Below are 13,251 nucleotides of genomic sequence, written 5' to 3'. Positions count from 1 at the left end.
CCAAGCAATAGTCTATTGATTTGCAGATCCGCGAGCGGGTTATGACTGTGTCGTCAGCGTGTGCTAGAAGCTGGCTTGACTTATAGACGCTGATCTCCGAAGTTTCCTTCTCAAAGTCTGGGATGAATCGTTCTAGCGCAAGTAAATCCATCTCTTTGTCTCAGACTCTTGGTGGTAGCCAACGGCCCTAAGATTAAAGCAACAACACTAAAGCCTACCGTTGAACGCTCGCCCAGTGCATATGCTTAATATTCATAAAAATTTCTCAAACGAAAGTAAAATCAGTGAGCAATTTTCTAATAATGCATCACTGCCAAAAAGCACCCCCCCCCCCCCCCCCCTTATCTATCGTTGAGATCGCGAAGATAATTAGCGCACATTAGTATGCACATTTAGCCACATTTTCACCGTCCGCCAGCATCGGCCGGCTGCGGAACACTTTCGAGTGCAGCCGCGTGTGAAATGCAGTCAAACCAAATAATTATTGTAACACTACCAAATGTGCAACACATGCATCGGCATCGTTGTCGGGGACACAGCAATAGCTGATGTATTAATGCTTCCACATGGCTTCAGCGGACCGGGTTATATCACACACAGAGAGGCGTAGCAATTGTTAGAAGGGCCCCACTCGCGCTGCTCATCAAGGTATTATCCGTGACGTTGCTCTATCGACGTACGGTACGCAGCGGCAGCGCACACTCGGCGATTAATTGATATATCTGCATGCGCCCCCCCGTCTCACCTTGGCACGATCAAGTTCATTAACGAACGCAGTTTTAAATTATTTCAATCCACGGATGAGGTGAAGATCCCGGCCAGGACGGCCGGAGAACCGGAGCACGCATCGGAGGCGAGGCTTTAAAGCGCCCCGCGAATCGTGGCGGTCGTGCATGAGAAGAGAAAAACAATCTACTCACATCGATACATATTTGCCTTTGCTGCATGCATGCAACGCAAGGCAGTAAAAGTGAGAAAGTTTGCAATTATCGGCATCCGGATGTGTTGTCACCGTCTCGGCATAAAGTGCATTGAACATGCGTAACCACCACCAACCAACCCAGCGAACGGGCGCGCTTTCCTACGCAAGCTTTCATGCTGTAATAAAGCAGCTTACGGGCGGCTATTCGAGCGGTTAGGCCGAAGAAAGCCTTAACGATAACACAATTTGTTTTCGTTAGCAGCGAAGGACGTTTCGAAGGTGTTTTTTAGGTTAAAAATTAATTTGTTTTATTAAAGCTGCTTTTTTCCGCCATTTGCATATGCACAGTCGTCAAACAGTTTATCATCATTATGTCGGACAAAAAGAGGAATGTGTGTGGTTGAAAGACACGTTTCTTCTTCCTCATTTTTAAACGCGCATTTTTTTTTTTTTTGTTGTTGCCTAAGCCTTCGCTGAAAACGATTTTCATGCAGTCGTTTTCCACACACTCACACAGGGATCGCCAAACGATTAAATCGAAAGATCTAGGCGCCACAGCGCATGCGACGAACCCCAATGACCAAGCGCGCGAGCAAAACATAAATTCCAAATCATCATTGTGTCAGTGGGCGAAAGAGCGGCCGGCGCTAGAGAGCAACTGGCAGGAAAACTCAAAAAGAGCGCACCCGAACGCACGGGAAAACGAAACACGCCGTTAGAAATGGGGGAAAAGTCTCGCCCTCGGTACCAACCGAAACGGGCCAGCGATATACAGAGCCGAAGGACGCGCACGGTTTGGATGTGTCGCTTCTTGTGTCTGGGCTGTGTGCTTACTTTCTCAAAACTCTTGAACCATCCCAGCCCACTGGTCAGCGCATGAAGCGCAGCACAGATCACGGATAACGCGAACGGCAAAACACTAGCGCCGTGACGGATAGCGCGACCAAGATAAGGCTCTCCCGGGGTCTTCTAGTACGATCGCCAACAGTATTTGGGAATATGAGGGGTTTTGATTTGCTCCGTTTCAGTTTTTTTTGTCGACTAAAAGGCACAACGCCCCTAAGGTCCGCATCGCAGCTGGTAGCTTATTTTGCAACATTTACCAATCATGCTGATGATGCTGCTGCCTCTGCTTCTGAGGTGCGTTTTGTTGTCTTCGATAACTTTCCATTCGCGGGCGGGTTTCGAGCGTGCCTGGCCTCCACGTGAAAACTCTGGACCTCCAGCTCACAGCAGCAACAAGCAAAAAAAAAGGCAACGCAAACTTCGAAAGCATAACGCAGCGCAGAGAAAGAGAGTAGCGATGGGGCTCAACTCTCTTCGGTCTGTTCGTGTGCCACCGCTTTTTCCTTTCTGGTTTTTCTCGACCACTTTTTTTATGATCTTCATTTTATGGTGGCCGCTTCGGTACGGAACCGGTACGCGTGTTCGGGTCGGTCCGTCAGTGGTGGCGTCCGATGCGAGCAGTTAGTTCACATTCGGACCGCGATCGCTAAACATTCCACGCGGATTAAGGGTCGGACGCAGCGAAAAGAAGGAAACGACCGAAACCCGGGACCTAACCGCACAACACGATGCGTCCAGCGGTCGGCGGAAGTGATCGAACGGATCACCGTCGGCAATGAGCTTGTGCGAATCACGAAACAGCTTTTGGTGGCCCGTGGAGCAACAAGATGTGACGACGATTTGGGTCACGAAGGTGCTACCTGGGTCGTATGAGAAGTACCTGTGTGCTTGTGAGAAGTGTTTGAAACGTGGTAGGATCTTAAGATACACTAACCCGCCTGAGTGTGACAGGGCGTAGGGCGTATTGAGTTACGGTAGCGAAACAGTGTAGTGGAATGTGCAATATTTAACACCAAAGAGTCGCGGGAATGGAAATTGAAGATTTCATAGTACGTGCCTGATCTGCCTGCCGACCGACACCACCGTACGGGAGGGAGACGTCTGCAACAGCAAAGCCAGCCCGTTATTGAGTTTACCGAGCCTGCCTGCCTGAGATGCTTCAAGAAGCGTGCCCGATGGCTAGCTGAGCCTCACATTTTCCTAACGGAATTGGCAAACTGAAGTGAGGAATTGTTTTTGATATGTGTGCTGTTGTGGCAGGCCCGCTGCCCGCTAAAGATCGTTAGCAGAGCTTTTGCAAAGTGTGAAGTGCGGTCGCCGCTGCAGCGAACGTGAGCGTAAGAAGAGGGATTAACAGTTAGGTTTTGAATTGCCGCAAATTGGCTGCTGCTGCTGCTGCTGCTGGCCCACAGCCTCACGTGAAGTTTCTCGACAGAGTCGCCCAAGAAAGTGAAGGATTCGGGGGAAGAAAAAAAAAACACGTTCCGTTCCGTCCGAAAGATCGGTCGACGGAAGACGGTCAGCAAATCGGGTGCGAGTCGAGTCGAGAGTGCGTGTGTGTGGTGTTTAGCTAATGGATGTAATGGTGGATGTTTTATGGTGTTTGGTATGTGAAAGTGCTTCTCGATTGCTCTCTCAGAATCTGAGTCACTGATTGAACGGTGGCAGCGACGACAAAACTCGAACCCGTGCGTAGTCCTCTGTTTGCCGTACAGACGGTTTGCAGCCATGAGTCTGCTAGACGATCGTCGCGGTTTGGAGTCGTTGCAAAGTTCGTACAAATGTTACGACGGTATCCCGACGCCGAGTCCTATCGGGGGACGCACGATACATGACGGTGGGGCGGGTGAGTCCGGAAGTGGCCGCGGTGGACAATCCGTTTCGGGGTCCGGATCAGGATCTGCCGAACGGCGTCAGATGGGACGTCCGGCTGGACATGCGCCGGCCAGCCTCATCAACCGTTCACCCTCCATCGACAGCCTGGTGGAGTCGTCCGATCCGGCCGCATCCGATGTGGACGACCCGGCGGAGGACGATGAGGATATGGAGCGGTTGTCCGATTCGGACTCGATCGCGGAAATTGGTCGCATCACCGGGCAGATACGCGTCGACGTGCACCGACGCAGTGACCTGGACGATGTGAAAAATGTACAACCACTGGACGGTCCAGTGATCAAGGCGTTCCTAGAGAAATCGCACGAAAAGTGCGAGTACACCAACTGCGGTTACCGGAGGCGGCACGAAGGCGGTGCCGGACACGAGCCGGAAGCGGAACCCGACATCATGGTGGCGGACGAGGCGATGGGACACGGCAGCCGCAAGACGTCTCCGACGGCACCGTGCGGTCCGGTGGGTGGTCATCATCATCATTTCAGCGCTACCTCACCATTGTCCTCCTGTCCGTCGTCGCCCAACGCGAACCCAACCTCGTCAGCGTCCACCATGGTGGACACGATGTCCAACAGTGCCAACAATGTCAACAGTACCTCTGGTGGCGGCGGCAGCAGCACCAGCAGCAGCAGCAGCAGTAGCAGCAGCAGTGGCAGTGGCAGCAACAACGGCACCCTTACCAGCACCGGCTCCTCCATTTCCGGTTCGCTGAAAAACCGACGGAACAGTATTGCCAGTTCCGGGTCGGTCGGGCGTATGGAAACGATCATCGAGGAGCCGATCGAGCCGAAGGTGTCGGTGAAGGAGATTCTGGCACGGTTCGAAACGTTGCGCGAGGCAGCCGAGGTAACTGAGTGCAACAGGTTTTCCCAAAACGGGGACATTGCGTTGCGTTGCGTGCGTACGCATGGGAACGACGCATCAGCATCATCCCCGCCACTTGGAAGCGTGCGTGGAAACAGAAAAGCAGATCATAAATCGTTTGATTTCTTTTCTCGATCCTCCTCTTCCTCTTCTTACCTTTCTTCCTTCCTGTTTCGCCACCTCCCTCTCTCTCTCTCCCCCGGCCCCAGAAACATACGCGCGTGCAACGGTTGCGTATTGGAATTGCAGGCGAATCGATCATTAATTTTCCATTTCCAGTTCCCTGGGAGGGCTTCAGGGCACGGTAGCTCGATGCCCAGATGGCTCGAGTTGAGCAAGAGTTGAGGGGGGGAAAAAAGCGTTCCAATCTCAGCAGCCCGCTTTCTCAGCTGCATGTGCACATCATTTCATTTCCAATAAACCGAGCGAGATTTCTCCGCCGATCGATGTCCACGGGGTTTGGTGCAAGTGTGCGATCGGAAATCTCAAACTCCACCGATACACAGGGTGATTGGGATGAATTTGACATAGTGAAAACTTTTGATGATTTGCGTCGGTCAACCGAATAGGGATTTTATGGCTGCTGCTTTCTGGATACCATGAAAATAGTATGGTATTAACTAGAGACTAGCCAGGACATTCCTCGTGTTTTGAAGACTACCTCTTGGCCAAACGACCTCTTAGGTCATGCCTGTCATTCCTGGCTTATTACAGCTACTGATATCACGTAGTTGAGTAGTCACTTCTCACTACGAGGGATCGGCCCGGATGGGATTTAAACCCCTGTCCTGCCATGCGAAGATTATCATATTTTAAGGAGGACCTCAGATTGACTTCAGATAACTACGTGAAGTTATTAGGAAAGTTATCTTCGTGATGTTAGCTGAACACTGTTTTTTTCTAGTGGATCTTCTTTTCCCTCGCGAAACTATCCGATCCATCCCGAACACCCTGTAACGCTGCCTATGCCTATGCGTACGGCCTTTATACACCTGCTCTGCATTATACAACGCCTGGCCTCCCTTGTACCTTGTAGGCTGGTACGCGGTGTGGTTTCCGTGGCCATTTTACCATGCCATTTTTTTCGATGTTGTTGTGCGTGCAATTTCCTCTTCCCAGAGGAAAATGGCTTGCGGCGGCTGGTGGCTTGAACGGCATGCAAACAAAACGAGCCCCGGACCCGGGTATCGCTCGGTTCATCGGTGGAATTGGATTGATCCGAAACCGATGCGAAAGTACAAAACAACAAAACAAAAAATACGACCGCGTAATCGATTCTGCGGTTAATGCACCTACTCCGGCCATATTTACGTTTGTATCTCAATACATCCCACCGGATTGTTCCCTCCAGCGTCTTCGGCCGGTGTTTTCCTGGCTCTTGTTTTCTGTTATTTTGGGAAATTCTTTTGTCCGCAATTGCTTCGAGAAGCTGTAAAGCAAAGCAACAAACCAAAAAAAACACCACCAATGGTCGGTGGTGATCGGTGATTGGTTTTGGGATGTGGTTTTATCGGTACCCCAGGGAATGGTACCGTTTTGACCGACCCGCTGGTCGGCCGGGAGCCTTTCCATTCTTTCCGCGCATTCGAAGCAGATGTAAATTTCAACCAAATCATCTTCCGTTAAGCCAGGTGAGGTGTATGGAGGGAAAAATAACTCAATCGACCTCAATACGCACATCGCGCCCGCGCACGAGCACAACCTTATCATTCAAACCTGCGCTATTGTGTTTGAACGCGCGCTAGTTAGTGCGGGATGAGGTGTGAGAGTTTGCCTGCATTAGCAACAGGCCTTTTCAAGACGCCTTATCCCGTCCCACATGCTGCAACGGGAGTGTGTTGGAGCCTGTGTTTTGTTTTCCTGCCTGCCTACCTTGCTGCCTGCCCGTAGTTGTTGCTGGTGGTGGGTGAGTGAGTGAGTGAGTGAGTGTGCTCGATAGATGATATCAATCGCTAATTACTGTTGCCCCGGTGGAGAAAACCCCGTTGGCGTAGAATACCAAATCAATTTGCTCGGAAGCATACAGTAATGCAACTTGAGTTCGGTATCACTTGAAACGTTGCTCGGTCTTCAAATTCCGGGACCAGACTTGTGTCATACGTCGAGCCCGATCAATCGCAAAGCTCGCAAAGGAATGTTGGGACAATCGATTGTTGGGTACTTTTCAGTTGGTTTTCAGTTATCATAGACAACGCCATGTGTGAGTTGGGTTCGATTTTGGAGGTGATGGAAACTCCCGACTCCTCTCCAAAAATTTATCGACTCAGTTACATCGAAACGATTAGTTACCAATCTCCACTGAGTTCATCAAATCACCATGCATCTCCAGAATGTCACTGTTTGGTGTGCACTTTGAGGTTCGCCTGCTGTCCAACAATGATGTCAACTGGCGACGGATGCTTCGTGCGGAAGCGTTAAAAACTACCCACCAAAATTCTTAAGGGGTTGGATATTGAATCCAAGGGTTCATTAACGCCATCCGAGATTCAAGCTCCAGAATCAAGGAAAGTCCTCTCAAAGGCACACCACCAAGTAAAGTCTTGGATATCAGTACCTCCCAGTTAGTTCTGATATATTAACTTTCCAGAGGGATAATTCTAAATTGAAGCCACCTTACACTTAATAATTAATATTTTACTCGAACGGCTCTGATAGAGGCGACAACCTCGAGGTGGTTGAGGAGTTCTGCCACCTTGGGACAGGCGTTTCTTCGGATAACGATGTCAGCAGCAAAATTCGGAGACGCGTAGTAGGCATGGGGAATCGTGCCTACTACAACCTTCAACGTCTGCTGAGATCCAGAAGACTTCGAGACCGCACGAAATGTGAGATCTATCGCCATCCGAGTCTTGGACCATCCGAGCGGAGGACGCAAACGCTCTGGGCGTGTTCGAGCGACGCATCCACCGGACCATCTTTGGCATGGAGTGTGGAGGAGAAAGATGAACCACGAGCTTGCTGAGCTATACGGCGAACCGGACATCCTGGCGGTGGCGAAGACCGGCAGGATACGATGGCTGGGGCATGTTATGAGGATGCCGGACTCATGCCCCGTCAAGAAGGTATTCGTCAGCGACCCTCAGTTCGGCACGAGGCGTCGGGGAGCACAGCGAGTTCGTTGGCTGGATCAGGTGAAGCGAGACCTGTCGGAGATCGGGTGCCTACACGGATGGGAAGCTGCAGCCAGGGATCGAGTTTGCTGGAGATCTATTGTTGACCCGGCCATGTCATGACGACGTGCTCTTTAAAAGAGTAAGCCAACATGATGATGAAGGATGATGATGACTCGAACGGCTGCTAGCTAAGCAGACGGCTAGCGATTCAAAATTAGTTGGACATCGCTGCCCTAGACAAAGCCCTAGCTGTCTGAAGTTTCGGCCCAACATCTGATGTAACGTTCCGTTATAGTTAACAATTGTGGTAATCGTAACGAAATCCTTCGAAATGTTTAAAGACGAGCTTTGCTTAAACTGTGCTCTTACGTATCCCTGGCAGACTTCCCGGCAGCAGCGACAGCAGCCGCCGCCCCACACGATCATTCAGATTGCTTCAACTTTGAGAAAGTTTGGCACTTGCGGCTGACGGCGGTGGTGAAAAATTATTTATTTATGCGCCCATACTAATGGCACATTCGAAATGGTCTGTTTACTCTCGAGTTTGCTGGCGTTGCAGGCGCGCGACCGATCGCCTGGCTGCGTTTGCGCCAAGCAATGACTCTTTCTATCATAAATTAAATAAAAGAAGACAACCTCAAAATAATACACCCCGTCACCATTTTCCATCGTTTCACTCACTGGAGGAATTGTTGTCTTCGGGGGGGGTTTGTTTCGGTGATAATCAGCTCACCACACAGTGGCAGCAAAAAAAAATGGTGATTGTAAAACCACCCCAGGATAGTAACCGCAACACACACACACACACACACACACACACACACACACACACACACACGAAAAGCATTCATCTTCCTTGATGTCGCATTGCGCCTTTTCACTCAACGACGACGACGATGATGAAGACGATGATCGTGATGATTGTAATGATGATCGCGCATGTTATAAAACGCTTTTCACCGTGCAGCCATTTTCACTGCTACACAGGGCGGCTTTTTTTTGTCGTTGCTTCCCCACCTGCGGCGCTGCTCCCCTGCTCCTCCCTTCGCGCATCGATTTTTCCTTCCGCGGAATCGGTGAACAATTTCTTGCTTTTCACAAAATTGTTTACTTTCCCCGCGATGCGACACACACGCGTGAAAATTAATGGCAAGTCAAATAGTGCCAAAAAAAATAAACCGGCGAGCCACTTACGAAACACGGGTCCGCACAGCACTCCTAACGAAACGGATGGCTGAAGAGATCTTCCCGAAATTGACGATCCACCTCAATGAAATTGGCACGTTTACTGTAAGACTGTCAAGCCAAACCTTGATGTTTGGGTAGCCTTAATTCTACCCACCCCGCGGTTGTATGGGGAATTGTTTCCATTGGTTTAGCAGCTTTTGCTGATGCGGTTTCCCCATTCCCATAATCCGAAACGGAGGAGGTTATGCGCCATTAACTGCACACACCACATTTGCATAACTTCTGGTGCTGATGTAATCGGCACAAATGGAGCGGAAAGTTAGTTCGTCGTCGACAGACGGAAGACGGCAGCGCATGCCCAACGGCCGAAGACGATGCGGAATGCGACAGGCGTTGATTAATTAAATGTGTTTACACGCGTTAAAGTAACAGCTGGCCACCTCAGTAATAGCTTCCGTTTGTTTTTTTGTTTAATTTTGAACATATTTGGTGAGTTTCACTGCATCCGCTGCATCTTTAAGCCCCAGCAAAAGAGCAAGCTAAGAGCTTGAAGCTCTAGAAAGCGGGTGCATCCGTCGGTTAACGCTGCTGACATTTGGCCCCATAATTTGCCACAAGTTATGCAGAAAACGTACCGTACCATGCTGCGCTAAATGCTGGGGGGGCCGTACCGCTTTCTAAATTTAATAACATGTTACACGACGGCTTACATACTTTAACCCGGACCATTACTTGGCGTACTCATCATGCATTTTTTTTTGCCTCCCTTTTCTTTGCTTGTCAACGAATCATTGCAGACCCAATCGAAGGGATCGACCATATCGTCCGGAGTGCGGGCAGCGGCAGCCACGCTGAACGTGCCGCTCGAGCGGCTGGAAACTTCCAACGTCAACAGCCCCGGTTCGCCGAACCAGATGTCGCCGACCGAGAAGGGCCACCATATGCACCACATGGGCCATCCCGGTGGGCTCCACGGTCACCATCACCATCAGCAGCTGCTGGACGAGTTCGAGGACATGCACATCGATCACCAGGGGCTTCAGGAATCGTCACCGCCACCGATGGGCGGTTACGGCAACGAGCGTGTTGTGCACGGCGGCATGGGCATGAAGCATGGCGTCAACGGGCAGCAGCAGCAGCAGCAGCCACAGCTCCACTTCCCGTACGGTGAGCGCAGCCCGGGCGATGGGCCGGGCCGGGGCGGTAGTGGTGGAGCCGGTGGTGGCCCCGGCGGTGCCGGTGGCATGATTGTTAACCACAAAAACTCACCCATGGGTAACGGCAATGGCAACTACAGCGATATGCACATCGTCGGGCACCACGAGAACGATTCGTCCCCGACGCAAACATCGCTGACCAAGCACTCGCTGCTGCAGTTTGCGATGCAACACTTCCGCACCGAGTAAGTACGATCGTTAATGTGCCAACCTGCTTTCGACCGATCGATCGGTGGTTTGGTTGGAGTTTACTGACCAGTTCACTGACGGCGGACGAACCTAACGGTGTGCTTTTCTGTACGGTACGGCTTTTTTTTGCAGTGACGAGTTCAAATCGAACCGATCGGACAAACGGGCGATGCGGAACCAGCACGCGGATCTGGTCAAATGGCAGGGCTATCCGCTGAGGGCACCGCTGCTGCGACTTCCGGCCGACCTAACACCGCTCGCGCTCGAATGTTTCGATTGCGTGCTGCGGTATTGCGGCGATCTTGCCGTCGATCCGGAGCTGTCGGAAGTGAAATGCGTTTACACGGTGCTGATGGTAGGGACCTTCTATCTACAAGCCGTCCGGCACGGTGGGCACCATACACTAACACCTCTCCTTCTTCTTCTTCTTCTTCTTCTTCTGCAGCACTGCCACAAGCATCTGGCCCTGCGCGACGAGGTGTACTGTCAGCTGATGAAGCAAACGACGGCGAACCGATCCGCGTGTCCAGATTCTGCCCAGCGGGCTTGGCGGCTCCTGAGCATACTGGCCGCCTATTTCGGATGTTCGGACGCACTGCGACCCTACCTGATCGAGCACCTGACGTCGGCTGCCTCCGATCGGCGACGTCCGTGCCACGGCACTGCGGCCGTTTGTCTGACGAACCTGCGCAAAACGGCACGCTGCGGTGGGCGCAAGAATGTGCCGAGCGTCGAGGAAGTTACCGCCGTGTCTGCGGGCAGGTAAGTGTTGTGGATTGTTCACCAACTTGGGCGACATCTGCGACCGCGATACTCACTGCTCCTTGTCGTTTGCTACAGATCCGCCCGTCGGCAAATCTATCGTCTCCCGGGTGGCGCCGAGCGTATCGTCAATACGCGCTGTTCCACCGTGGTCGGTGACGTTATAGCGGAACTGTGCTCCTTGCTGGGCATCGAGTCCCCGGCGGAGCAGCAGGAGTTCTCGCTCTACTGTATCGTCCAGGGAGACGCCTTTACCATGCCGCTGGCTGCCGACGAGTACATCCTGGACGTGACGACCGAGCTGCTAAAGTCGGGACAACCGTTCTACCTGATCTTTTGCCGCTCGGTGTGGCACTTTGCGCTCAAGCGCGATCCGGCTCCGACGCCCCTCTACATAGAGGTTCTGTTCAACCAGGTCGCTCCCGACTACCTGGAAGGTTTGCTGCTGGAGCTTCCGAATGGGGGTGCGCCCAGCCCCGACTACGTGCGCGATATGGCGCGCATCGCCGCCATTCTGCACCGCGCCGCCGATCTGAACCACCTGCCGGCCATGAAGGAGATCAAGTTTCTGCTCCCGAAACCGGCGCTCTCGTTGCGCGAGCTGCGTCCAGCACAGTGGGTTGCGCTGGTCCAGTCGGCATGGCCATCGGTGGCCGGGCTGAGCCCGATCCAGGTGAAGGCACAGTTCCTGAACGTACTCTCGTCGTGGCCACTGTTCGGTAGCAGCTTCTTCGCGGTGAAGCGCGTCTGGGCGGACGAAAACCCGATGGAAGAGCCGAGTCCGATGTGGCGCGAGCTCATTCTCGCCCTCAACCGACGTGGGGTGCTGTTCCTGGATCCGAACACGCACGAAACGATGCAACATTGGCCATTCAATGAGGTGATTTCAACGCGAAAGGTAAGTGTTTGCTAATGCGCCAGGCGTTGACCGGTAGTCTAACCCTAACCCGGCCGTTCGTTCCTTCACACAGGTACGTTCAGAAGATGGTGCACTGTTTCTCGATATGAAGGTGGGCAACCTGCTGCAGCAGCGTGTCATCCGCGTGCAAACCGAGCAAGCGCACGAAATCTCACGGCTAGTACGCCAGTACATCACGATGGCCCAGGCACAGCAGCGCGATCGACGGGAATAGAGAGCGATCGGGCCAAACGATGGAGATATGGGCCAGATTTAGGTGCAAAGGATTAGTTAGTTTTACTGTTTACGACACACATTACATTAGGTAGGGAAGAGCGTTAGCGAGCTTAGCAGAGGTGGTTAAGACGATGAACATAAATACTATAATTGGTGTGCTTATTGGGTGGTGAAATGCAGTCAGACGAACGCTGTTACTTGCGGTAGAATTCGGGGGAAAAATGTTGCGTTTCGTATCGATAGCACAAATGCGAACAAATTGCACACTATAACACGTATTTGCATGCTGTATTGATTATATTTTTCTACATTTTGAAAATATATGCATTTTATATAAATTGACCACTTTCCTCTCGTTAATGTTGCGTTGCGGAAAAGAACGTCTGATACCCTTGGTGTTCAGTTGTTACTGATGGAGCAGCTATCACCCCCGGTTTTACTCCCATGATCGTCATGTGCGAGCCAACGCGAAGGGAGATATCCTGTCGCACGAGCGAGAGGGGGTCGACAGGTAGAAGCACTACTTCTACAGACACCTGGAGATTCAAAGATGCAGGAGACAATGGCGACCCCAGACGCAGAAAGCAGAGGAGCACTACAACAGCCAGCATGACAAAGTGGCCCGCCACCCTTGGATGAATTTATCTGTGCCATCAGACAGCTAAAATTCCACAAGTCGTTGGACCCGGAGAGTCTTGCCGTGGTCATGCATCGGTCGATCGCTGGGATATGGGACTATGAAGAACCACCGGACAAGAGGAAGCGCTGGGTGTCATGCACTCACTGTGCCATGCCATCACGGTCCTGAATGCTGCCTACAAGATCCCGACCCTCATATTCTTCAGATCCTGTCCCGCATTCTCGTGATGCAAGCACGACTCGGAAGCAGAGTATTGCTTGACAGTGACGATCTTGAGGGAGTATTGCAGTTCTGCTACCTTGGCACGATCGTAACTTCGGGCGACAACGTAAGCAATGGAATCCGAAGGCACGCGTTGTTAAGGGGAATCGTGCCTACTACAGAGGCACGTGGATGCCGGACTCGTGCCCTACCAGGAAGATGTTCGCCAGCACTACCCGTTCGGTACGAGGAGTAAAGGAGCGCAGCGAGCTCGTTAGCTGGAT

The 13,251-nt window shown here is 51.9% G+C and overlaps 1 protein-coding gene across 1 annotated transcript in view; it reads left to right on the top strand.

The window, feature by feature from the left end:
- Positions 1–12,468, top strand: part of LOC118511934 (unconventional myosin-XV) — a 30,720-nt gene extending 18,252 nt beyond the window's left edge. Inside the window, exons 7-11 of the mRNA XM_036055621.1 lie at positions 9,621–10,225; positions 10,362–10,584; positions 10,675–10,991; positions 11,070–11,889; positions 11,963–12,468. Of these exons, the coding sequence (XP_035911514.1) occupies positions 9,621–10,225; positions 10,362–10,584; positions 10,675–10,991; positions 11,070–11,889; positions 11,963–12,124 (2,127 nt within the window). The 3' untranslated portion in view covers positions 12,125–12,468. The remainder of the gene's footprint in view (positions 1–9,620; positions 10,226–10,361; positions 10,585–10,674; positions 10,992–11,069; positions 11,890–11,962) is intronic.
- The last annotated feature ends 783 nt before the right edge of the window (positions 12,469–13,251 follow it).

The sequence above is a fragment of the Anopheles stephensi genome, chromosome 3 (genome assembly GCF_013141755.1).
Source record: "Anopheles stephensi strain Indian chromosome 3, UCI_ANSTEP_V1.0, whole genome shotgun sequence".
NCBI lineage: Eukaryota > Metazoa > Arthropoda > Insecta > Diptera > Culicidae > Anopheles > Anopheles stephensi.
The sequence above is the reverse complement of the archived record's forward strand: the minus strand, read 5'-3'. Positions and strand labels throughout refer to the sequence as shown.